The sequence below is a fragment of the Thermobia domestica genome, chromosome 3 (genome assembly GCF_964235325.1).
Source record: "Thermobia domestica chromosome 3, izTheDome1.hap1.1, whole genome shotgun sequence".
Lineage (NCBI taxonomy): Eukaryota > Metazoa > Arthropoda > Insecta > Zygentoma > Lepismatidae > Thermobia > Thermobia domestica.
In genome coordinates this window covers 328,731,397-328,758,590 of record NC_137456.1, presented here as the reverse complement: position 1 = coordinate 328,758,590, position 27,194 = coordinate 328,731,397, and the positions used below count along the sequence as shown (strand labels likewise).

General features: G+C 35.3%; 1 protein-coding gene across 4 annotated transcripts in view; it reads right to left on the bottom strand.

The window, feature by feature from the left end:
* LOC145681200 (uncharacterized) overlaps positions 1 to 27,194 on the bottom strand; it is a 73,569-nt gene that overhangs the window by 20,484 nt on the left and 25,891 nt on the right. For 2 of the 4 annotated variants that reach the window (XR_014130737.1, XR_014130738.1), the window contains exon 3: positions 11,468 to 13,158. Coding sequence is in view for 2 of the 4 variants with exons in the window: in XM_081752704.1 (XP_081608830.1) it covers positions 11,742 to 13,158 (1,417 nt within the window). In the remaining 2 variants the exon portion in view is untranslated. Of the gene's footprint in view, positions 1 to 9,029; positions 13,159 to 27,194 lie in introns of those variants that run through there. The other 2 variants (XM_081752704.1, XM_081752702.1) reach the window with 1 other exon arrangement.

Genomic DNA, 27,194 nt, shown 5'->3' with positions numbered 1-27,194 from the left:
CACCGTTCGAAACGTCGCATTTATTAAACGACACGTGAAATGTAAACTATTGACCAGTTTGCAAACTACCATAATGGATGAATAAGATGACCTTAAATGGAGAGATGAGCTAAGATGGTCAATATCAGGCACTTTTTTACTCAAAAGCAAAACGTCAATCATGTCACATTAAGATATCTATTTTCAAAAAGTCTGCTTCTGTTAAAATGAAGAACTCCCTGAAATGAAGATAAGATCACACAATTAGCTCTGTCATTCAACTTATGCTCATTAGTTGATATATAAAATCATTTTCTCTATTAAAGAGAATCAGTCAATCGAAAATTTAACAAACAGAAATTTACTGCCCAAAATAATTGATAACATAAATAATGCAACTTCTATGTACAAAAAGTCTGCTCTGATTGAATTATCAATTTCATGATTCCTTTGTTCCATTTTTTGCTAATTTTATAAATGTTCAATATGGGACATTATTTTACTCCCACGCAAAAATTTCGGTCTCGTCACAATCACATGAAAATGGTTAGAGATAAATCAACAGAACAAGAAGTGAAACAGGAAAATGGCATAGTGCACGTCGAATGATATCGCGGTGACCCCATGGCTACCTTTCAGGAGGGCCCAATGCCTAACTTCCAAATTGTCAATAGAAACATGGGTCAAGTGATATCTTATTCGATACATCTTTAAAAACTAAGAGGCGTTGTGGTAAAAGATTTCTCATATCAGTCACCGCATTCAAAATGGCCGCCAAGACCTGGTGCCTGTATCAGATAAAACGTCCAGTACGAATAATATCAAAACGGTTGAAATAAATAACCGAACAACAACTCCCGGTGATTTCCTATACGAGTTTTATTCTGTTCATTTCTCTGCATCCCTTTTCATATGAGTGTACTAGACGTTTTAACTGATACAGACACTATGTCTTGGCGACCATTTCGGAAACGGTGACAGATATAAACATTTTTGCAACAACACTGTTTAATGTTTGAAAATCTATCGAACGAGGTATCACTTGAACCATGTTTCCACCTAAAATTTTAAAGTTGGACCTTGGGAGCACCACGACAGCATCATTCGACGTACCCCTTGATATTTTCCTGTTTCGCTTTTCGTTCTGTTCATTTATCTAAGACCGTTTTCATATTGGTGTATTGGACGTTTTATCTGATACAGGTACCATATCTTGGCGACTATTTTGAATACAATGACTGATACGAAAAATCTTTTGCACATCTCTTGTTTAGTGTTTGAAGATCTATCGAACGAGATATCACTCAACGCACGTTTCCATTTAAAATTTTAAAGTTGGACTTTGGCGGCACGCGACAATATTTGATGTGCCCCGTTGCATTTAACATTTGAGTTTTTGTTGGGTTCATTTATATTCAGCCGTTTTTTAGATATCTCCGTGGAAAGGTTAAAATGGGTCACCATATATATATATATATATATATATATATATATATACACTGGCGGATCCAGGATATGATCAACGGAGGGGCTAAACCACAGTCTGCAGCTTTATCCAGTGTAAAACAGGATTGAAGTCCATTTTATCCAGTGTATATCTGAGGACCAAGGGGAGATATAGCCCCTCTTGGATCCGCCCTTATGTATATATATACCTTTGGGGAACCCGTGGTACAATTTGTACCATACGAGTGTTTCAAGGTACATTGCGTTATAACTCTCCTATTTGAGCTTTTTCCTCCGGGTCTTTTGTTTTTCAAATCCAGAGGCATTGTAGAAGACCTTACGTATGGTTTCACACCTTCCTGCGTCGAGACAAAGAAGGTGATGACGTCATAATTCTTAAATATATATTTTCTTTTAATATTGCGGGGCCAGTCTATGTTCATTATTTTTTGCCAGGATTATTTTTGCAACGTAGATTGAAATTTTGCACAAACATTCAGTCCATCAAGTAGTATTTACCAGATTTTTTTTAAATTTCTGCGTTAAAACAGGGGGGATCCAGACGGGCAAAAAGTGGAAAAAAGGGATATTTTGCCAAAAAATCCCTTTCTTCGGGATTTTTCCGCCTTAGATACATGATGGAGACATGTGAATGTGGTACCACCTAAAAGGCAGTTCTATTCTGAAGAGAATGATGGGCGAAACATGACCCTAGGGTAATTAGGGAAGTGTCAGGGAATTTTTATCAAAATATACTTCTGTATAGGGGAACTTTGGACATTTTTGGTATTTTCTGCGGGCTTATTTTTGCACCTAGAAGATTGAAATTGTGCACAAGCATTCAGTCCACCGACAAGTATTTAACAGATTTTGTTCGTATTTCTGTTTTAAAACAAGGGGTTACAGAGGGGCTAAAAGTTGAAAAAGGGAAATTTTTAACAAAAAATCCCTTTCATGGAATTTTCGCGCCTTAGATACATGATGGAGACAAGTGAATGATACCGCCTGAAAGGCAGTTCTATTCTGAAGAGAATGATGTGCAAACCATGATCCTAGGGTAATTTGGGATGTCTCAGGGAATGTTTAAAAATATCCCTCTGTATACGGAAATATGGGACATTATCGGTATATATATTTTTTGGGCGGGCTTACTTTTGCACCTGGAAAATTGGAATTGTGATAAACATTCAGCCCACCTAGTAGTATTTATCAGATTTTTTAAGATTTCTGCGTTAAAACAGGGAGGACCAGAGGGGCTAAAATTTGAAGAAAATGATATTTAGACTAGGGATGGCCACATTTTCCGGAAAAACGGAAAATATTTTTTCCGGAAACCGGAAAATTTTCCGGAAAATCGGAAGGCGGAAAATTTTCCGGAAAAACGGAAACGGAAATTTTCCGGAAAATGAAAATGTTCACTTGGAATAGTGACATTGGTCGTCTTACATTAAGAAATATAACGAAAAATGCTACGCGAAAACAACCTGTAAATGAGGCAATTCTCTTCACAATCTAGTGCTATAGAAACGCAACTCAAACTTAACAGTGGATTGAAGAGAAAAAGTCGAGTAAATCAGCGACGAAACATTCCTTTCTCCTACATCTATTTGTACACTTGCTAAATCATGTAATTTTTTTGTTTGCGTGAGGGCTTGCAGATCATTCGTTTGCACCGGGAAATTCCCATCATGCGTGTGTTTCGGGGAATCCCTGATTATGCGTGTACCTGAGGGCAGAACTCTGGCAGTGTGTTATTAATACAACTGGTATGTTTATATTCCAACCATTTTTTTATTGCTTATCGTGACCACGGTGATCTGTCAAGGTCACAAATCCTGGGGGGCCGGGGGCAGCCCCCATCAAAATTCATGTGGACCCCGCATTCTATTTATAAATATACAATATTTTACACAATTTGAATTCAGTTTATCTTAAAACCCTCATATATACCTTCTGTATCTGAATGGATCCCCAAAGTTACAGAGAAATCGGCGCCCTAGATTCAATAGAATCCACACGCAGTAATATTGGCGGGAGTATACTACGTATTCCAACTGAGCTCAGGCGTTAGAACATCGGATTAACATTCAGAAAGCCGATGTTCGATTCGAGCGCCCTATCGTCCCGACTGTTTTTTTTTCTGTATGTTTATTACTCAGTTACATCCGACCTGTGCCATAGACTTTTTAATCCTAAGATAAATTCAATTCTACTGATGTAATTCAATTTTATACTTTACCCTAGTGTTACCATCTTGCAACTATAAGCGTCACGAATTCCAAATACCAGTACTATTGACTATAAATACCATAGTATGTAACACTACTTGAAACTAGCGCCAGGTATTCATATAATGATCTATTCCACATAATTCTCTTCGTAATTTTTCCCTCTAATTTCTCTTAAACTGAAGGAAGGTTCCACCTAGTCATCGATACATCAATTCAGTTCTCAATGCTGGCTTATTATCTATGTTTCTGTATGCATTTGAAAGTTTTACTTATTATTAGAGCAACCCAAAAGCATACAAAGCATAAAAAGCATAATAGCTATTTACACATATGGTTGGTACCTTGAACATGGTTGTGGCTGTCTAAGGGTCCAGAAGAAACTAATTTTAAGAGCATAATTTTAGAAAAAGCATAAAGCATAATTTAAAAGCTATAGCACAATTCTTTAAAAAATCTCTTTAACTTCAAGTTTAACATACTGTATTAATATTTTTAAGAAACAATATTTACAATGCAAAATCATTAAGAACGTAACAATGCAACAATGAAAAGCTTATTTTTATTTCTGTAAACATTTTGGTCTAATCTTTTCACATGGAGAAAAGAATAAAGGACAAAAAGAAGAAAACTACCACCAACAATGAATAGTACACAAGAACTCCACACTATACTGTTATGTGTACGTACCTCTTGAAGTTGAGCACTTTCTGTACTTTTTTGGTGGCATCTTTTACTCTTCCTTTCAGTATATATGCACCTCAAGGCGCACACAAGTTATTAAAAAAAACTGACTCGAGTAGAGCCTCTCTTTACAGTGCATTAGGTAGAAAGTTCATTAAATATGAAAGAAACTGGTTCCATAAAATATTAATAAATAGATCAAGATATTTGGAATATTTAATGTATAGTAAATATTATACGTTATACACGATTAATGTAAAACAATGATTTAAATTAATAATAAAGCATAATAAAGCATAATTTGAAAAAAATTAAAGCATAATGTGGGTTGCTCTACTTACTATTCTACATTCATGTTTTATTACTAAATTGTGAACTCGTAATGCAATCAAAGTGCTTTCTTATTATTATTATTATTATTATTATTATTTCATAAACGTAGATGATAATCTAGGTGCTGCTACCTCTATATCAGATTATCGCTTCACCTGGCGCACGCTCAAATGCATCTAAAGTAACAGAAAGATCCCAGAAAAAATGTTTTACAAATAAGGGAACATAGTAGTACGTAAAAAACAGAAAAGAATTCTGTCTTATCTCAGAGATCTTAAACCTTGTTCTTTCGCAAGAGCAGAGGTGCTTCATAGTAAAATAAGTAATATGATACCAAAGGATCTTTTTCCTTTGCCTTTCGTTGAAGCAATTCGGTTTCTTGAATTTATGAATCAAGTAGAACCAAGTTACCACTCACCATCCAGGCAAACTGTGACTTGCCGTATTTAGGCCTTGTTTTCTAAGGAGAAGTGTGGCTGCGGAATCGATTGATTTGACAACAGATAGCTGGGCTTCGCAGGCTGCGGAAAGTTATATTACAATTACAGCCCACTATATGCTTCCATCTAAGTTCAATAAGTTCAGTACTTCAAATAATTGAAATAGAAGTGAGGCACACAAGGGTAAACCTAACTCAGCACTTAGCACATGTTGCAGAGCAGTGGAACATTTTAGATAAAATTCATGCAATTGTCTATGACAATGCTAGTAATATCACAAGTGCAGTACGAGAACTTCCGTATGCAAGCATATGTTGTTTTGCTCAGACCCTACAACTCTCTATAAATAAGGGTCTTGCAATAGAGAAAATCGAGAAATTGTTAAGTGTTGTTAGTCGGATTTTTTCCCACTTTAAATATAGCACGTTGGCAACGTCAGAACTGGAAAAACAGTTAAGGTTATTAGGATTGGAAATACATTTCCTTATACAGCAAGTGAAGACTCGGTGGAACAGCATACAAGAAATGCTTGAGAGACTGATAGAACAAAGAAGAGCTCTTAACAATGAATTATCAGATAGAAATGTAACAAAGACGTCAGATTGCACGAAGTTTAACCCTTTAAGGATATCCAAAATTTTAGACTTTCACTCAAACAGCTACTGCTTCCTTACTATTTATCGTAGGATCATGGTTCATTTCTCGTTTTTCTCACGATAGAGCATACTTACCAACGGTATCACGTCTCGGTATCATAAACCTTAACCGGAAAAATCGAAAAAAAACTGAGTTTTTCTGAAAAAATCACCCCTTCGTAACACTTGCTCCCCTTGCTGTATTTGCTTTTCGTAACAAAGATAACAATTCATGAACAATGTAAATAATTTTTATAACGGTATTTCCTACTTCCTTTATCAAGTAACATGATTTAATAAAAATAAGTGATTATGCAAATAAAACTAAGTTAAATTACTTTCAATAATATAATCTATCGCAGCGTCACCGAGAACTGAACCCAAGTACCATAGCATCCCATAACATCCTATGACAGTGCTTCAACAGCATGGTGATCTGCTGGACTGTATGCGGGTGCGGACTGACTTGAAGGAAGATGATGCACAAGCTGAAAAGTCCTAGATTAAACCTCTACCTGCTGCCGATGAATTTCAGTTGTGCTTACATGTTGTGTCAGAAAACAAGCCCCCATTTTTATTTACCTACAAATAGCGCAGCTGGCACGAAATTAAATTTAGTTACAATTATATTCGAAATACAAGAGACCGAAACATTTTTGAGGTGAAATATTTACCTTGTTCACTCTAAACCATCGCTATTAGTACAAAAGTGTTCCGAAATAATGTTTATGCTGCTCTGATAATAATGATTGTTCTTACAAATATTTCACGTGAAAAGATAGAAATCAATGCTCATAAAACTTACAAGATGACAAAGGCTATGCCTGTGTGCATGGGACAACACGTCGAAGCAATACAGAAATGGCAATACCATTCCGCATTGATCCCAAGGGACCAATGCAAGAAAATTTCAATTTTCCCAGGAACTGTTAGTAATATTATAAAATTATAGTAACAAAATAACATTTCAGTGAGAGTTACATATTACTACATGAATGGCACATTGGACCCAACGAGTAAATTTCTGAAACTAGAGTAGGAAAGGAAGTTGGATCGAGAAAATTTCCTGTTCCTCAAAGCTTGCAGCGCTGGCCATGGCCAATTCCTACATTACTAATTAGTATAATTTTATAGACATTTTTGTCTTTGTGGCGCAAGGTGTGTCTGTTACAGTGGAATGGAGTTTGTTGGTTAAGTCCCTGGTTCAATCCCCGGGGAAGTAGGCTGTGTTCAACATCGTGCCTATAGGTTTTCTTGGGGTACTTCCGTTTCCCTCCACATTACATATCACCAGTTCTCCCATCGTGATTCACTTGTCCTGATCACCCGTCGCTCTTACGCTTGTCGGCATATTCATGGGTCTTTAAACAGAAAAACTTCATTTTCATTTCCCTTGGAAATTCCTTAGACTTTTCAATAGTATGTCTCATCGCGATTTCAAACCTCAAACTTCACACTGCATAAAATCTAATGGGTTGTTAATAATGAAACAAAAATAGTTAAAGTTCTGTAAGCTTAACATTTAAGGAGAGAAACATTTTGAACTTCAGGGAAAGCAGAATAGACACAGTAATGATCTTGGCACCTGGCGTATTAAGACGAAAACAAATGACTAGATAATAAAGTGTATTTTTTAGTTATTACTGTTGTTCAAACGAAAACTGGTTAAGCTATGTGATTATATGTATATAGTGAGAAAGGGGACCATCGAACGGAAGACAATTGGTATAGACGAGCTGAAACAGCTGACTGTAATTACTATTGCGATAGCCGTTCTTACTAAGATCGATGGATACTCACCTCACGCTTTAGCTCGTTTGTAATATGAACTACGTGCTTCAGCTGACAGTGAATACACTGGAATTAAGAACATGACACTAACGGGGACTTGTAGGCAAGTGTTGTGTTGCAAATATTTTTCTCTAATTTAGATAGAACACTCAGAGATAAAAGCTGAGTATGTCACTAACAAGTGACTCACTGAAATTCTTTCAATTTGATGCCATCTTCTTTTATTTACCATGGTGGGTAACACATAACGATTAAGCTTTTGTCGTATTCCTGCTAGATACTTGACATATTTGTGATTGTACTAACAAGGAATTGTTAGAATAGAGGGGAGATGTCAGAGAAGAATGGTATTTGAACGAGAGTTCGACAGCCCGTAACCATTTTTATTTAATGTTAGCAAACACTAATACTCAGAGTAGAATTTTACGTTTTTCCTTTTTCGTCTTGGAGATATTTCCAGTCCTTAAGGCTTCATACTTGCGTGAATTCGAATAGCTTGTATGGAGTGGTTATTGAAGAGTACGCCGTCCTATTTGTTCCCTTAGGGAAAATATTTTTAAAAATACACTGAAACACGTGTGCAATTATCTTAATTGAAAAGTTCAAATACTGAATTTTTGGTATTTAGCCTTAACAAACTTCAATATGTGGACAGCTTGTTAGAATAATCGGTTCTCATTCCCGTCCATCCTTGCACTTCGAATTTCTGTGTAAAACTTGAAGTCTCTAGCTAGATCAATATATCAGCCAGTCTAGAATTATATATAGAAGAGATATTAACGAAGACTGTATTTTGATAGACAATATAAATATTAGATTTAATAAATTCCCAGATGACATGTTTCGTTGCGGAATCTTAAGGGAAAATAAGACGAAAATTTCGAGAAAAAGCTTTAAGAACTTAGTATCTGAGATAAGCCCAATACTAATTGCAATCAGTGATAATCTTTGGGGTACCCAGAGGCTACGAGACTCCATTAGGGAAGCTTCGCGGATCGTCCTTGAATATTAATCGATGAAATCCTGCGTACACCACTGTTAGGGAGTATTAATAGTGAAGACGTGAAGTGCAAACTCTGATCATGGAACTAACGAAAGAACAGGTATGGCGATATGAGGATTGGGACGGTGAAGTAATATTCCGTGCGGCTTTGAATAAAAAAATCAGGAAACAGTATCATAAAATATCTCGTCTGAAGTTTGGGTTAGAAACGCTGACTTTATGCAAAGTGGATTAAAAATCACTGGAAGCTTTCCAAAATTCGGATGAAAAGGGAGTTCTACAAAATTCAAATTAGAAAATGTGACGAATGATAAGAAGGGGACAATATTATGTGAAATAAGGTCTAAGATAGAGAGAAAAGTGTAAAAGTAAATCCGTAACGTTGATCCAAATGTTGGATGCATCTCAGATACATTCACAAGATGGATGAACGTATCCTAAACCTTTTTAAATATTTAACTTTCATACCGAATAAAGGTTAATTTGGTTAGCTGAACGTTTAACTCTGCTAAAGGATAAAGGTTCATCTAGCTGGTTGAACGTTTAATTCTCCTGAAGGACGAATACCCATCTGAGAATGGGTTAAAGGTGTAAATGTGGTACAGTTTAAACTATAATACAGAGGATAAATAAAGAGTCATTTCAATATACCCACAATAGACCCATCTTTTCTCCGTTGCTTTGAATACAAATTCTACAATTTTACATATCATTAAAAAAAATGGGCATTAAATTCAAGCGAAATGTAGCATTGAGTAACAGGTAACAATAGCTTCTATAAATCTAATACAGACTCGAAATCACGTTAAATATACTCCAAAAATCAATAAATGGATTCAACCGTTCCTTTGAAATATTGATTAGTAAATCATTAAAAATAAAATATAGAAAATGAAGACATGAGAGTAACTAGATATATCATATGACTAATTATTATTTACAAACCAGTGTCTGATTATCAACATTTTTATAATTTTCAACATATTAGTAAAATATGTTCCGTTTTAAATATGTTATTTCTTCACAGAAAATCACACAAAAAATATCCATGTAATCAAGACTCGAATTGAGAATTTTGTATGTCAGAACATTTTTAAGCTCAATATAATCTGCCACAATAGTAGCGGCTGAATCATTAATGCTCAAACATTATTCAGTTTCGTTTGTAAGCGTTTCTTCCTTTTCCAGCCATTATTTTGTCAACAGCTTGATATTTCTCTCGCTATTACTTTTTTTTTTTATATATTTTAATTAGTTTCCTGATAAAGGTCAGTACGTTCTTTCACTCGTTTTCAGTATATAAAATTGATCATGTAATAATTTCCCATTGACTTCTAACTGGCAAGTGCTTTGCAAAAAGCAAATAAATTAAATCCTTACAATATCATTTATAGATTGCTTATTTGGGACGAATTTCTATGCTATAGATACACACTTACTTCTTAGTAATCATTTATTAATTCGCGAAAAGCTTATAGTCTTTAAAAAATGAGCATAGGGGTCTAGGTTGGGATGATCTCTGATTTGAGTGTTTTCCTGAGACGGGAGTTAGATTGTGTAGAACATATGAAAATGAATATCAGCACAATAGATCTCATCAATAACCAGAATTCAGAGGAAGATATTGGGCTCTTGCCAGGCACGCGTCTCCTGACATCTATTCAGTTAGCTTGCTACTGTGTGAAAACAGATCCAAAAGTTTAAAATATCCAACAAAATCAATATATGACGGGATAATAGACAAGAGAGTGACATTGTTTCGTGCAAATTTTCAGGATTCACAAATTCGTTACGGGTTATTTTCATACAAATCATCGCTCTGATTATGACAGAAATGTTCATACTGTTTGCCCATTAACTTCGACATTTCAAATATAAGGGTACTAACTCCATATTGTCCTTCATCTGTTTGCATTTAACTAAAATCATATAATTAACATACTAGAAACTACAATGTTAAGTTTAAAGAAAAAAATACTAATTTTTAATTCAAAACTATTTTTCAAAGTAAACATCAGTGAATATATATATAATGAATATTAGTTACCAAATATCTACTATTTATCTAAACGACTAATGCACATGACTGTACATCAGTGTACTATTTGAAAAAAGTTATCAAGGATTGAAATACATAGACAGGAGCAAGAACAATATGTTAGTATACCAAATTTGGTTTCTTAAGATTTGACGCTAAAACATCCTCCAGGCCATATTGTAACAGCGTTATAAACGTTCGTAATAAACGTTATACAAAGTGTTCCTTTGTGAACTCTATAATTTGTTTTTTTACTGTTTATTCTATTCTAAAATATTTTGTATACTTTCTCTTATATATTTTATTATCTTTGAAAGTCTTGCTATTGGTTTCTGAAACATCAGATTGTGATTGGTAAGTAATATCTTTCGAAAACTGAAATAATTTCAAACAGAATTTTGTAAACTAAAAAGCCAGAAGTCTTGAGTGTGATATTTTCGTTATTTAGACGCGCTAGACGGTCTATCAATAGAGTAACGGAGAAAACACTGTCTACTTTATTATTTTCCCGGAGGTCATGCTCTGATATGAAAGATTAGACCTTTACATTTTTCATTCATATACAGACTATTGAAACTTAATTCCATTTTGTTTTAAAACTAAATTCGAAACATTTAAGGATATGAAGTTTTCCATTTTATTTTATTAGCGCGTGTGAGTTTTCAAATTATCCTTACGACTAAATTCTTATCCACGTTCTTCGCATGTAAGATGTTTCTCACATGTGTTTGTTAAGATGTGAGCTCTCAAAGGAGAACTTTCACTAAATCCTTTTCCACATTTTTCGAACTTTCGAGGTTTTTTTTCTGAATGTCTTGTAACGTGTGCTATCAAACTAACATTTTGACTAAATCTCTTTTCACACTATAGGCATGTATGAATTTGCTCACCTGTATCTGTTAAGATGTTCCTTTTCAGAGTACAAGTATGTCTGAACTTTTTTCCACATTCTCTCCAAGTGTGAGCATTTCCATTTGTATGCATAAACATGTGCGCTTGCAATTGTAACCACCCAATAAATTACTTTTAACACAGTTGTCACTTCTGAGGTTTTTCATCTTTATGTATTAACATGTGCGCTCTCACAAGTGATTTTGGACTAAATCTCCAACAGCACCCTTAGCACTTGTGAGGCTTTTCACCAGTATGTTGAAAGATGTTTTCTTAAGTTAGAACTATCGGTAAATTTCCTTCCACATACCTGGCACTTTGGGGTCTTGCACCACTATGTGTAAATAGGTGTCTTCTTAAGGAAGAATTATGAGTAAATTTCTTTCCACATTCTTCGCACGTGTAACGTTTTTCACCTGTATGTATTAAGACGTGTGCTCTCAGATTTGAAGTATTTGTAAACCCCTTGCTGCACACTTGGCACTGGTAGGCTTTTTCACCAGTATGTGTAAAGATGTGTCCTTTTAAGTAAGAGCTTTGACAAAATGCCCTTCCACAGTGTTGGCACTTGTGGTGTTTTGCACCAGTATGTGTAAACATGTGTGATCTTAAGTTAGAACTTGTTGTAAATACCCTACAACATACTTGGCACTTGTGCCGCTTTTCACCTGTATGTATAAACATGTGCTTTCTCACATCTGATTTCGCACCAAATCTTTTACCGCACACTTGGCACTTGTGAGATTTTTCTCCACTATGTATAAACATGTGCTCTCTCACAAGTGATTTAGCTCCAAATCCTTTATCGCACACTTGGCACTTGTAAGGTTTTTCACCAGTATGTACAAACATGTGCTTTCTCACATGTGATTTAGTACAAAATCCTTTACCGCACATTTCGCACTTGTGAGGTTTTTCACCAGTATGTGTAAAGATGTGTGTTCTTAAGTAAGAGCTTTGACTAAATGCCCTTCCACAGTGTTGGCACTTGTGGGGTTTTGCAGCAGTATGTGTAAACATGTGTTTTCTTAAGTCAGAGCTTTGACTAAATACCCAACAACATACTTGGCACTTGTGCTGCTTTTCACCTGTATGTATATACATGTGCTTTCTCACATGTGATTTCACACCAAATCTTTCACCGCACACTTGGCACTTGTGAGGTTTTTCACCAGTATGTAGAAACATGTGCTCTCTCACTTCTGATTTAGTACAAAATCCTTTACCGCACATTTCGCACTTGTGAGGTTTTTCACCAGTATGTGTAAAGATGTGTCTTCTTAAGTCAGAATTACGAGTAAATCCTTTTCCACATTCTTGGCACATATGAGGTTTTTCACCAGTATGTCTTAAGATGTGCTCTTTCAAATGAGAACTTCGACAAAATCCCCTGCCACACTCTTGGCAGATATGAGTTTTAACAGATGTATGTATAACTGTGTGTGTTTCCGTACTTGCTGTTGCAGTAAACCCGTTTCCACACTCTTCACGTTTTTCTCCTGTATTTAGTAACATGTGTGCTCTTTTATTAATTCGTTTTACATATTTTTGATACGTATGATATTTTTCACTTTTACGTGATCTCGACATATGCGATAGAGTTAATCCTTTACAAAACGATTTGCTAGTATTAGATTTCCCATCTGGATGAGAAATTACCTGGTTTCGAGCAAAAAGCGTGTTCTCTTCTCTGCAAAGAGTGTGTTTATGGAACCAGTAAGAAATTAATTAAAATCCATAAAAATAACATGAAAGAACAAAGAAGGGAAATTTCTTAAATGTAAAATACAGCAGCAACAGCGAGATACTGATCACGAGAACCTTTACAATTACAACTACCAGAAACTGTTAGTAAAGCGACAAAAACAATTCCAATTAAAATAAAGATAAAAAGGTTATAACAATTCCTAATGTTTGGACACTGGTATCATTTTAGGCAATTTACCAATCCCTATAAAAGATTCTATTATCCTTAGAATGTTTTGAGGTATCAAATTTTAATTCATATTACGACATTCACTTCTATTGAAATATATCTACGTGTTTAGTTGTGATACATATCTAAACACTGTTCCGATATAAAACTATTTAAGAAATGTTCCTTCTTAATATTTCACAAAATTATAACAAATACATGATATTATAATTATAGAATTCGATGCTAAGGTAATGAAGAAATGCATCTTGGGTTCTTACTGTTAGAGACTTCCAAAATTTCCAATGCTATCATTACGTAACCTCCCTAATTTGTAACACATAAAAATAAATGTGTTCCATAGTATAACATAGTCAAAAAAAAAAAAAACGAATCATGAACATTAAATTCAACAGAAAAAAAATTAAGAAAGAGGTCCTCACATCTCAAAAAGTATGCGGCTAAACAGTAAAGTAGTATAAGTCATCAAACATTAATTTCACAGAAGTGAAAAAAGTTTCGGGCGAAGAAGGTGACTTGAAATAATTTCTCTCTCAGCCCCACAAATATAATACAGGGATAGCTAATTAAAAGATTACAGCAAGCACATAATGAAAAACTTAAAACCGACGTATAGCACATAGAGTAAAAATGGATAGAATATTCTGAAAAGTAGGTCGTTTCAGAAAAACAAAAAAATAATAATAATAAAATATATGCATCCTCTGTTAATTCTCCAGAGCATCCCTTGCGGAGCTTACGTGCTTGAAATATCTCAAATTGTGTTTCGAATCTCTAGTCTCAATTTAGCATGAAATGTGACATTTGAGTTGATCATGTGACACAATATGGTCCTTATGACAAACGAAATAGGCCCTTCGTAATAAGCTGATGCCATGCCATTGAAAGAAAGCAATATATTATAACGAATTTACAACCCTATTATCGCATGATATGGCAAACGATGTTCCCTGGCAGTTGTCTGCATCCTGAAAAAAGTCAGTGTTTATTGTTTATTATTTTAAAAGTTAAAACTGCATGTAAAATAGGCTCCAATCTGTTTATGAAAAGAAATGTAACAGAGATAAATACGAGGATAAAACAAAAAATATCTGCGATGTAGGTATATATTTGCTTGCATTGTGCATACTAACATCTGCCCGTTTATCTCATTGCAACCCACTTGTGGTCAACGTTCGATCGTAATTCCTTATTTTGTTGCAGATAGGTCATCGGCACATCATTAGAAATTCGCAGCAAATAAGAACAATGAGCAGTGATCCGGTTTATGCGGTCCGAAGGTGCATCAGAGGCCGCAATCCGTCCGAAACCTTCGGCACACTACGGGAACAGTATCCTGAAGCAACGCAGGTAACAGATTAGAATCTCTTATTCATCGGAAAGTATATCATTGTTCTTTCGACTCCTGGATACCTGCATCATCCCTGAAGATCAAGAAATACAATGGAACCAGATGGAGCTTTTGCAGTTACGCTTCCCAGTAATAGTGCTATGGAATATTTTCCTCATAACATCATACACTACTAAACTTCATCAAGGAATGGAATTCCGTGAAAAATGGAAAGTGGCTATTTTTGAGTTTCATTATTCTCATTCAAATTTAAATATTAATGAACAAAATAATAAAATTTTTACAATCATCCAAAAATTGATGAACGGAAGTTTGTACATATTCCTGTTCGTTATTATATTGATATTTCATATTTGATAAAGCAAATTAATACGCACAACAGATTCACAATTTACTTACATCCTACATTAATGAAAGAAATGGCGATTATATAAGACGTGCTCGTAAAAACACAGATGTGGACATTGTATTATTACCAAGTGCTAGTGCGGTGTTGGAATTAGATCCAGAAGCAGATCTAAGGAACAGGCAACAAGACAAAACTGTTCCAAATTTACATTTAGGACTTCCATATACAATGTATGTATATTGTGATATAGTTCAATCTGTGTCTTCGGAGATCAGTAGCACCATTATTATTAACCTTCGAAACATTTGAGTTTTACGTCCCACAGTTATGCCGGTTCGGCTAAGGAAATGGTCACGATTATTATGTATCATAAATATAACTACTGTGGATCATACATTTGGAGCTAGTGCTATACAAATTTTAAACCTCCACATTATGTACTTATTAACAACATGCATTTTGAACACATAAAAATAGATATAAGAGATTGTACAGGCTCTCCACTCGCATTTAGAATTCGGAAATATATGCGGTAAACTACATTTCTGACCAGTGCGAAAACATCAAAAACTATCAGCAATCCATATTTACATATTATAAAAACAATCTCTTTCTGCGACTGGAAAGGTTTATGCTGGATCACATTATCATTATGGACATGCTATTGAAAGTTTCCTTGGAGGATTATTTCGCTCTGTCATGTCATTAGTAAAACAAGGCGTAAAACAATAACAAAGGAATTTCAACATCTGGCGGAAACGATATTAATGACTCATCATTGATAAACAACCTATTAACGAATACTTTCATCAGTGAATGGGTGAAGTGAATTCCAGCTTGCATAAAACTAAAAATACACTGAAATGTATGTCGGCATCTGGATATCAGCGAAGGAAAAGAATTACTCATCATTCTATCTTTAACCCGTCATCATTACACATCATAGGAGGAGGAAGAAATGCACAAGTAAAAAAAAAAAACGTACACAGAAAGCAAAGAAAAGTAGATTTTATAAGAAGAAGAAACTATCAGACATCTTCAAATAAATCATCATCCTGGCCTCTCACATCTCACAACGCAAACCAGTATATTAGATTATCATATTGTTACACACTGTCAGTTCACTAACTGATAACACAAATATAGAATTTGTCATACCAGCAACAAGTGATGAATACATAGATATTCCACACACACTCTTTATATTGAAGCTCAAATCGTCAAGCTACATGGATAATTTCGAGAAAATGGTATGGGTGTGACCTCTATTAGTGTACTTTTAATTTTATCTTCTGTGAAGTAGGTGTGTACTTAAATAAAATAAAAATTATTTCATTTCTGTGATAATCATTTATATCGATCATCCCTAAGAAAAGAGTTAAATTATGATGATTATGCTAAAACACTCATCTTCAATGTGCATTATGGTTTCAAGATACTACTGGACATATAAATGCAAAAACTAGTGTTAGTAAAGGATTTCAACAGCGTTATGAATTAGCAAAAACAGTGCAAAATTCGACATGCTTGGCCATCTTCATTGTGATACTTTTAATCAGGATAAATTTTTAATCCAAGGAGAACTACGCATCAAATTAATTCCTGTTAAGCCAAATTTTTGTCTCATCGCTAATTATTCCTCAGTTGAGGCTAAAGTAAATATTTTAGTCCATGCTTCACATATTTTAAAGGTTGCTGTTAGTCCTACAATAAAACTAACACAAAACAAGTTTCGATAATCAACATCAGAGAAATGTCCTTTCACAAGAAGTCAAATGAATTCATACGTCATTCCAAATGGTCTTCAATCAAAAGCAATAGAAAATTTATTCATGCAAATATTACAAACTCGAGCGATTTTGGCGTTTACTGAAAATAATGCCGATACAGGAACGATAGCTTCAAATCCGTCTACCCCAAAATACTTTGACATTAATTTCTTATCATTACATACTGATGGAAAATCTTTACAACTAAATTTTGAAGAAAAGCTATATATTTCTTCATATCAAACCTTATTTTGTGGAGGGGCCATGGTGGCTCAGTGGTAGAGCGTTCACCTCTGGTGCTTGGGGTCCCGGGTTCGATCCCAGCCCCCGCCAAGTGAACTTTGTGGTGGACAAACACCGTGTGCGTGGGTTTTCTCCGGGTTCTCCCGTTTCCTCCCACTTTCTTCATTCCACTATTTCATTCATTACTCATCATCACCGTCTCCTTTAGCCTAACCGGCATAAACATGAGACGTAAAACTCAAAGATTTCATTTTTTTTATTTTGTGGATCAGGTATTTACTTTTTAATCTATGGTAACAACATTTTTCGCTTGAGTTTGCTCAAGGATACACTACCTTTGTTTTCGACATTATGCAAGATGAAGAAGCCAGGGCTGTGCAGCATTGGAACTTTATTAGACACGGATGTGTTCGTTCGTTTCGAAGTTAACTTAAGAACCCTCTACCAGAATGTGTCCCACGCAGCACATATAGATAATTCCAATCCCACTTAGAAGTGGATCACCAGAGGAACATAATCATATATTTTCAAATGTTATTATTATTATTATTTTTAAATACCTTTTCATATATAGAAACGTATCTATTTTTATATATGATGTCACCCACAATAGAATAGGAAAGACATGCAGAATACTTCGCTATATTTCGACTTCTTCCCTCTGTAACTCAACACATTCAAATTCTTCGTAGAATTTCTCTTTATTATAAATTCACCAATAATGAAATTCAAAGTGTCAAATCGTCCCTTTGTGGACATTATTAATGCTTTTTACTGTTTCAAGGCTAAAGGAAAGTCCTCAAATGATTTTCATCATACATTCTCATCAAAACCATAAATAAATAATCTCCAATTTTTCTGTCTATTACTATGGGTATTCATTTATTATTGTATTATCATTTCATCATTTCTTCCTAATTATAGATATATTTTTAATTATCTTTCAAATTTTTATTATCTTATAAATAATACTCATAGTACACAAGGAAAATATTACAAGATTTTCTTTTTATAAAACGTAAAATATTACTGAAGTAATAAAAATTTATATCAAATTTAAGTGCATTAAACGAACACAAAGGACAAATTTATTTGTAAATGAAGCATTTCAGTTTCGCTATATCTTTATTATTAAATGCACTAAATTTATGACTACACTGCTCAGTATAAATGAAAAAATAATTTCCTTCTCTCTTAACAGAATTCCATACAATGCAAACGTTGTGTATCAGTTTCCCCCACCATGGCTGTGTTTGTGCACTGTCAAATAATTCACTCGTTATTGAGTCTATGAATTTTTGTTTGTCAAATCCTTTCGTTTCCAATTTTAACCAACCGATATGAATCACTGATTCAAATGTGACACTATCCAATCCAACACAAATTAATTTCTTTTCTATTGAATTAAGACCTTATTTAAGTACCATTGAAGAGTACCATTTAGTAAGTACTCGTTCTTAGTATGCATAGTTGGTAGACAAGTACTCATAGACCTTTCAATCGTAGCTGATGCACACAGACTACTGTCACTATGCATACGGATATTGGTGCACGTACAAACGGCAAGAAAGAAGAGGTGGAAAAATAATGCTTGGTCTTGTTTGAACACGTCGCATATATTTACGAACAAGATACAATCTCAGTAAATTCAAGATCGTGCATGGTACATCCAGATAAATTAATCTTCATTCCTTTATATGTTAAACATATCTTTCCACTTTGCAAATACGATAATAATGCACCATTATCTTCTTCTAATTTTCCAGTACAGCGTCATGGTAAAATTACTGTTTTGTCCTCCTTGAAATGTGACGGGACGCAGGCAAGGTTGGACGACGACAAGCTTGGACAACCACAAGCTTGGACACTTCTCAATTTATCCTCTTGCGCCAGACTCGAACGAATTCCTGAGGTGTCCAAGCTTGTCGTGGTCGATCCCGACAAGCCTGGACACATCTCATTTTGGGTCGCTGACGACAAGGTTGGACGATGACAAGCCTGGACACATTCCTAATGATGTCCAGGTTTGTCGGGGTCGATCCCGACAAGCCTGGACACATCTCATTTCGAGTCACTGACGACAATGTTGGACGACGACAATCCTGGACACATTCCTGAGGTGTCCAAGCTTGTCGGGATCGATTTTGGATCGCTGACGACAAGGTTGGCCAACGACAAGCCTGGACACATTCCAATGGGCCGATTTGGTGCATTCAAAGCACGTAGCAATAAGTTTGTTTAGCGCTGAAAGTGCAGCATTGCGTGAATTTCCACCAGAAAAGTTTCGTTCCGTTTCTAGGTTCGGGAGATGCTAAATACCCCGGAAAGTAGCACCACAGACTCCATAAAGTTGCTTTGTTCTTTTTTACCAAAAATATTTCAATCCAAATATAAATTTTGTGAAAATGAATATATTTGTGCGTGTGTATGAAAAGGTACAAGTTTGCGGGTATTGAGGATCAAGAAATGCAAAACATTTTACATTTATCCTCTAACAGAATTTAGAACAGACCTTCATATCCTGCTTTGTTTTAAACTGCTAAACCGTTGTGGACAGCTACAAAGAAGAAAATTTAAATACGCTGTATAAGAGACTGCTCACTGAAACAATCAACATATACATTACACAAACCAGTACGTCGTCGTTTAAAAAGAGATTTCTCTGTGGTGAACAATATCTGCGATGAGTAGGAATAATGATCGTCAGTCTCTTCATACATTTAATGTTAAATATCGTTATATTCTTACACTGATAGATGTGTTGGAATAATATAAATGCTGTCTCCCAATAAAATCTGAAAAAAATAAATGTCTTAAAAACATGTTTTCATGTAAATTGTTTTCAAAGACTTTTATGAAAACTGTTTTCGAAACCAGTTACATTCCAAACAGATAAAGGAAGTGAGTTTACAAAAAGAGCAATACAGAAATATTTTAAAGAAACAAAATAAAAAATATTACAAACAAAAGACCTGATTTAAGGCAAGAATTGCAGAACGTTTTAACAGAACTGTAAAAGAAAAAATGGGGAAGAATTTCACAAAGAGTATCAAACGTATGATTATGTAAATGTATTGCCTCTTCTTGAGAAATCATAGAATGAAAGGTATCATTCAAGTATTAAGATGTTATTTACAAATGTTTCTCAAAATAACCTATTGCAAATGTGGCATAAACAATATGGTAGTAAAATGAAGAAGAAAACTAGGGATTTTTTAAAACATTTCAAATTGGTGATACAGTACGAATTAGTAGAAGTAGATATAGTTGATAACGGATACATGCAAAACTGGACGTGGAAAAAATTTAAAATGAACGAAATAATACCAAGAGAACCACCTGTTTATCAAATAGAAGATTTAAACCAAGAACCGCTGGATTGGCGATTTTTAGAAAGGAATTACAGCTGTAACACTATCAAAAACTTTTTACATAAATAATATCATACGCACACTAACCGTAAGAATAGAACAGATTAGAAGGAAAATATTACAAGATTTTCTTTTTATAAAACGTAAAATATTACTGAAGTAATAAAAATATATATCAAATTTAAGTGCATTAAACGAACACAAAGGACAAATTTATTTGTAAATGAAGCATTTCAGTTTCGCTATATCTTTATTATTAAATGCACTAAATTTATGACTACACTGCTCAGTATAAATGAAAAAATAATTTCCTTCTCTCTTAACAGAATTCCATACAATGCAAACGTTGTGTATCAGTTTCCCCCACCATGGCTGTGTTTGTGCACTGTCAAATAATTCACTCGTTATTGAGTCTATGAATTTTTGTTTGTCAAATCCTTTCGTTTCCAATTTTAACCAACCGATATGAATCACTGATTCAAATGTGACACTATCCAATCCAACACAAATTAATTTCTTTTCTATTGAATTAAGACCTTATTTAAGTACCATTGAAGAGTACCATTTAGTAAGTACTCGTTCTTAGTATGCATAGTTGGTAGACAAGTACTCATAGACCTTTCAATCGTAGCTGATGCACACAGACTACTGTCACTATGCATACGGATATTGGTGCACGTACAAACGGCAAGAAAGAAGAGGTGGAAAAATAATGCTTGGTCTTGTTTGAACACGTCGCATATATTTACGAACAAGATACAATCTCAGTAAATTCAAGATCGTGCATGGTACATCCAGATAAATTAATCTTCATTCCTTTATATGTTAAACATATCTTTCCACTTTGCAAATACGATAATAATGCACCATTATCTTCTTCTAATTTTCCAGTACAGCGTCATGGTAAAATTACTGTTTTGTCCTCCTTGAAATGTGACGGGACGCAGGCAAGGTTGGACGACGACAAGCTTGGACAACCACAAGCTTGGACACTTCTCAATTTATCCTCTTGCGCCAGACTCGAACAAATTCCTGAGGTGTCCAAGCTTGTCGTGGTCGATCCCGACAAGCCTGGACACATCTCATTTTGGGTCGCTGACGACAAGGTTGGACGATGACAAGCCTGGACACATTCCTAATGATGTCCAGGTTTGTCGGGGTCGATCCCGACAAGCCTGGACACATCTCATTTTGAGTCACTGACGACAATGTTGGACGACGACAAGCCTGGACACATTCCTGAGGTGTCCAAGCTTGTCGGGATCGATTTTGGATCGCTGACGACAAGGTTGGCCAACGACAAGCCTGGACACATTCCAATGGGCCGATTTGGTGCATTCAAAGCACGTAGCAATAAGTTTGTTTAGCGCTGAAAGTGCAGCATTGCGTGAATTTCCACCAGAAAAGTTTCGTTCCGTTTCTAGGTTCGGGAGATGCTAAATACCCCGGAAAGTAGCACCACAGGCTCCATAAAGTTGCTTTGTTCTTTTTTACCAAAAATATTTCAATCCAAATATAAATTTTGTGAAAATGAATATATTTGTGCGTGTGTATGAAAAGGTACAAGTTTGCGGGTATTGAGCTATTGGTGTTTTCTTAATGTTTGTTAAAAGTAATAACCATATAGAATGCGGTTTGAATACAATTTCAGCATTAAAAATTACTTTCATAAAGTTAAAAAAAGGTATACACTTTTTATATACATGGTTTTTATGTACATTTAATTTGACAAATCAAAATATCTTTGGAACGAAGAACAATTTTCAAATTCGGTTTACACAAGAAGATAGATAGTACAGGGGGCACCGTGAGACGCTATAGAGTAGAATCTGTGGATCTAGTCCTCTTCTTCTTCCCGGGTATTATCGATACGCATAATACTGATTCCCCATTTCATCCACGGTAGTTCGCAGTGGAACAACATAAACAGTCTCTTTAATGTATCCTACCCCACACAAAGTGAGAACAGGTGATAATCCACTATTAGAGATCCTCATGCCAGAAATTCTAGAAAACTTCCATGCAGATTTTTTGAATATCACTTCTGATACCAACATCACCCTTATTGGAAATATTATACTGATATTTCCAATAAGTATAATATAATGTATACACGGTGTCCGGTGAGGAAATGCAAAGATTTGGGGATGTGATGAGGAGGGGGGATCGGGAAGGTCATGCTAAGCTTAAATACTTATGTAAACATAGGTTCTATTCCCATTCCTTTCGGAGATAGGGGTGGAGGTAACGTTTTTCGTGGTGCACTTGTCGATTTTCGTTTGAAACATTATAGCCCACCCTGTAGTTGGTCTTACGTTACATGCAGTTTATCCCAGTATTTTCCTATTTTTTAAAGGTTACTAGCCTTAACGCCCGACTTCGTACGGGGAGATCTGGTTTCTTAAAAATATTTTGGAATACTATTACCCATTTCTACTACATTATACTACTACTACTACTACTACTTCCTACTACTACTGCTACTACTACTACAACTAACTACTACTACCTCCACTACTACTACATCTACCTACTACTACTACCTACTATTAGAACTACCTACTACTACTAATACTAATACTACCACTACTACTACTGAAACTACCTACTGCTACTAACACTACAACTACCTAGTAGGCTTATTACTACAACTACCTACTACTACTACTACTAGTACTACTACTACTATTACTACTACTACTACTACTACTACTACACCTACCTGCAACTACTACTACTACTTACTACTCCAACAACAACAACAGCAACTACTACAACTACGGCGTTTGGAGTGTTAACATTGATCTAAGTGACCTCAGAACCTATATAAACGACACTAATATTGGTCATTTTCGACAAATTTTACATTTCAGCTTCTCCACCTCCGCCTCTGGACGCGCTAGGGGTGTCCTACTCCAACATTGTTATTTGCCAGACTATAAGCTATATGTGGGGCAAGTTTCGTTTAAATCGGTCGAACCGTTCTTAAGATAATTCATCAAAACCATTTATGCCATTATATCGCCATTTAAAAAGCATTGTGTAGTGTTCCACGCCCTCCCCTTCTGCAACGGGGTGAGTATAGTGTGGCTAACCCCGACAGTGTTGGTTGTCTAGTAGCAAGAAATACTTGTGCCAAGTTTGGTCAAAATCGGTTCAACCGTCTAGGAGGAGATGTGGAACATACATACATACATACATACAATCATTTTTATATATAAGAATAACCGTTACTTGGTTAATAAGCCGTTTTTCTACAAAACTGGAAATACAATACTATTCCCAAACAGTGACGACGCCAGCTCTAAGTTTCTAGGGGGGGCAAAGGAGGGGTAGATACATTTTCGGGGGGCGGCTATTTTCCACACCAAAAATAACATTTATTATGTTTGACTTACTTTACATTGTGTATTTCGTTGTTGTTTTTATATTAGGCCTATATGATAAACTTATTTCAAGTAAAATTTGTAATAAGTTACGTCTGCACATAAAATATTTTTCAATGCAACTTTTGAAACATAAATTGAATTACTTTCGCGTTTGCTACAAGTAACAAATTCGTCTAGTACTATATGCTACGTATATATATATATGAGGGGCTGCTGAAAATCTCTACAGAAAAACGAAACTATAGTTTTGAAAACATGTTTTCAACAAATTTACATATTAATAACGAAATTCTTATTGCTTTCTCAGGCCTCTGAAGTGATTATGTGTGCCCAAACAGCGAATTTCACGAACATCCAGATCACAACTATTATAACATTTTTGTTCCACCAAGGATAGTCACCAAAGTAAATTAATGAGAAAATCAGTGAAACACTACGGGACTCTCCTCCATTATATACAGTGGTGAAGAAGTGATGGCTTAGTTCAAACGTGGCGGTTTCTCAACAAATTATGCTTTACATCCAAGATGACTTTACATCCAGTGACTGTTCCCAAAATCATAGATGCAATTTTTGACATTATTCTTGAAAATTGCAGCATTTCAGCCAGTGGTAGATATAACCTGGGGCTGGGGTTCCTACGCCACACCAGTTTTTGACTGACAAAAAGAATTTAAGCTATTATTTATACACTTTTTAATGTGTACAGTAAACTCACGATATACTTATTATAGTCTGAGGTCTGGCTGCAACCCCTTCCCCAGTTTTTACCGTCTCAGTAAAACTTGTGTCAGAGATTGTGGGCATTTCTTTGGAACGCGTCGGTAGTGTAATTCAGAATGGCTTGGGTATGCGCAAGTTCTTGACACAATGGGTTCCCAAAAAATCTGTCAGGAGAATAAAGGAGTGACGGCTTTAAGAGAAGTCTTCTTCCAATTTGAATGTAATGCTGATCATTTCGCTCACGAATAGTAACCAGGAACGAAATATGGTTGTACCACTATGATCCTGAAAAGAAACAACAGTCAATGGAGTAGTAGCACTCCTTTCTCCCTTGCCCCAAGAAGTTCGAGACACAGAAGTAGGTTGAAAAACTGTTTGCAACATTCTTCTGGGATAAGTATAGAGTCGTACTTAGGGATGCGCACGAGACAAGATTTATGGCTCTCTCGTCTCGAAAATGTGCTGTAAAGTGATGTCTCGACTCGAAAAATGTATATTTATCTATTGGAAGAGCCATGTCTCGACTCGAATTTTGTCAGGAAAATCCTGTCTCGACTCGTCTCGTGCGCATCTCTAGTCGTACTCATAGACTACCTCCGCAACGGTCAGATATTTAGTTCATAATCTCTACATTACTCACAAAACTGAAAGGAAAATTCAAAGTTCAACACCGCGGAAAATGAAAAGAAAGGAATTGTGTTCCTTTAAAAGAATACACCTGTCCATCGAACCCCTGCGAACACAATTAGCATTGCATAATCTAGGATTTCAATGACTAGATCATCATCCTTATTCCCCAGATTTAGCTCCGCCTAACTATTGCCTGTTTTTATTTCCCAATCTTAGATCTGATTAAACTTTAGATCTGATAAGGGTAGTGTTATGAACAGTGGTGCGAGGAAGTCTCCAGATTTTTTTAACTTCTGCAAAACTGGAGCACTGTACAAGGTAGTATATTGACTCTCGGGGGAAGTGTAGAAAAAGTAAAACTTCACCATTCTACGTGCACTCCTGGGTTGGGCTACGAATTTTTCAGCAGCTCCACGTACATTTCTAGTCAATATGATAGACGTCATGTCAGTACTTTGAAACACAATAAGTAAGGAAGCACTAGTGCATACCAATTACTAACTAAAGATCAACACTCTGACAATACGTTTTATTGGGAGCTAAATAAATAATCGATTTAATTCCATACATTTATTATTATTATCATTTGCAGGAAGGGAAAACACAACTCTTTTTTTCCTTCAAAAAATTAAGCCCTGGTAGTCGCAAATTAAGCTGTTATAAGCCCATCCTCCGAATATTGAAAGCCGAGAATAATGTTTCAGGAAATAGATATATAAAACCTTTAAATAAAACAAAATATGAAACTGAAAACTTCAAAACTGGATAAATACAAACAAGTTATGTAATTGGTTTTACCTTTCTTTTGTTTCTAATCGAAGTTGATGCAATGAGAAGAAAACAAGTCGACCAAATCTACTATTGCTCGCTAGGCACAGTAATTAAAATTCATAAGAAAGAACTGTAACTAAAATTTACCGGAAAAGGCGCTAAATTAGAAAACAGAAATATGTGTGCATACCCAGACGCTCAAAGAAGAAAGCTTGAGGACTAATCTACCACATAGTAAATGCATGGAAAGTAGACTACAATTTGACAATGAGATTGGTTATGATACTGATATAAAATACTATATGTAGAATGTTTTATGATTGTAGGAGTCTGGGGGGGGGGCAGTCTGGATGGCAGTCAGGGGGCAAGAGTAGCCACCAGGGGGACGCTCGCCCCCTTGCCCCCTCTGGCGTCGTCACTGTTCCCAAACCTACGAAAGCTCTACATTTCCACGTAGGAACACAAGTTACAATAAAAATTGTGACAATAATAACAGTAACAATTAAAATAAGAGAAGAAATAATAATAATAATAATAATAATTATGAAACAAGCAAAATTGTTTGTTTCCAGTGGAAGTCATTATTCAACAAATAAACCGATTAGTAAGAAGTGTTTGTGGCTTCTAAAGAAGATAACAACTTGACACCTGTGTATAGTTTTCCCCAAATCAGAAACAGTTTCTCTACTGAAAGAGTTTCTACTCAAGAACAGTGCAAAATTGTGTTACAAAAGAGAATTTTTAAAAATCCCTCCGTTACTTCCCTATTGTATGCAGTATTGAGACAATTGCAGACCTCCTAAAAGCCTGTTTCATTAGCTTTAAAACAACCTATAATATGTAATGTAAGACCAACTACAGGGTGTGCTATAATGTTCGAAACAAGAATGCTCAAGTGCAAGATGCAAAAAGTTATCTCCACCTCTATCTCCGAAACCCTATATGTTCACATAAAATTTTTGCTTAGAATGACCTCCCCTATCACCTCCCAAAGTCTTGGATCCAATATGGTGGCCGGGAGCATTTGTCATAAAAATACAGAGCCTAGACGCTGAGGCTAGAGACACCAAATGTGGTATAAATAATGACCATCACGAGGAGGTTAGAAACAGAAAATAAACAGAAAAGTCTCCATCCTGAATCCAATATGACTCCTAAAATATAAGCACAGTATATGCACAGCCCGAACTACTG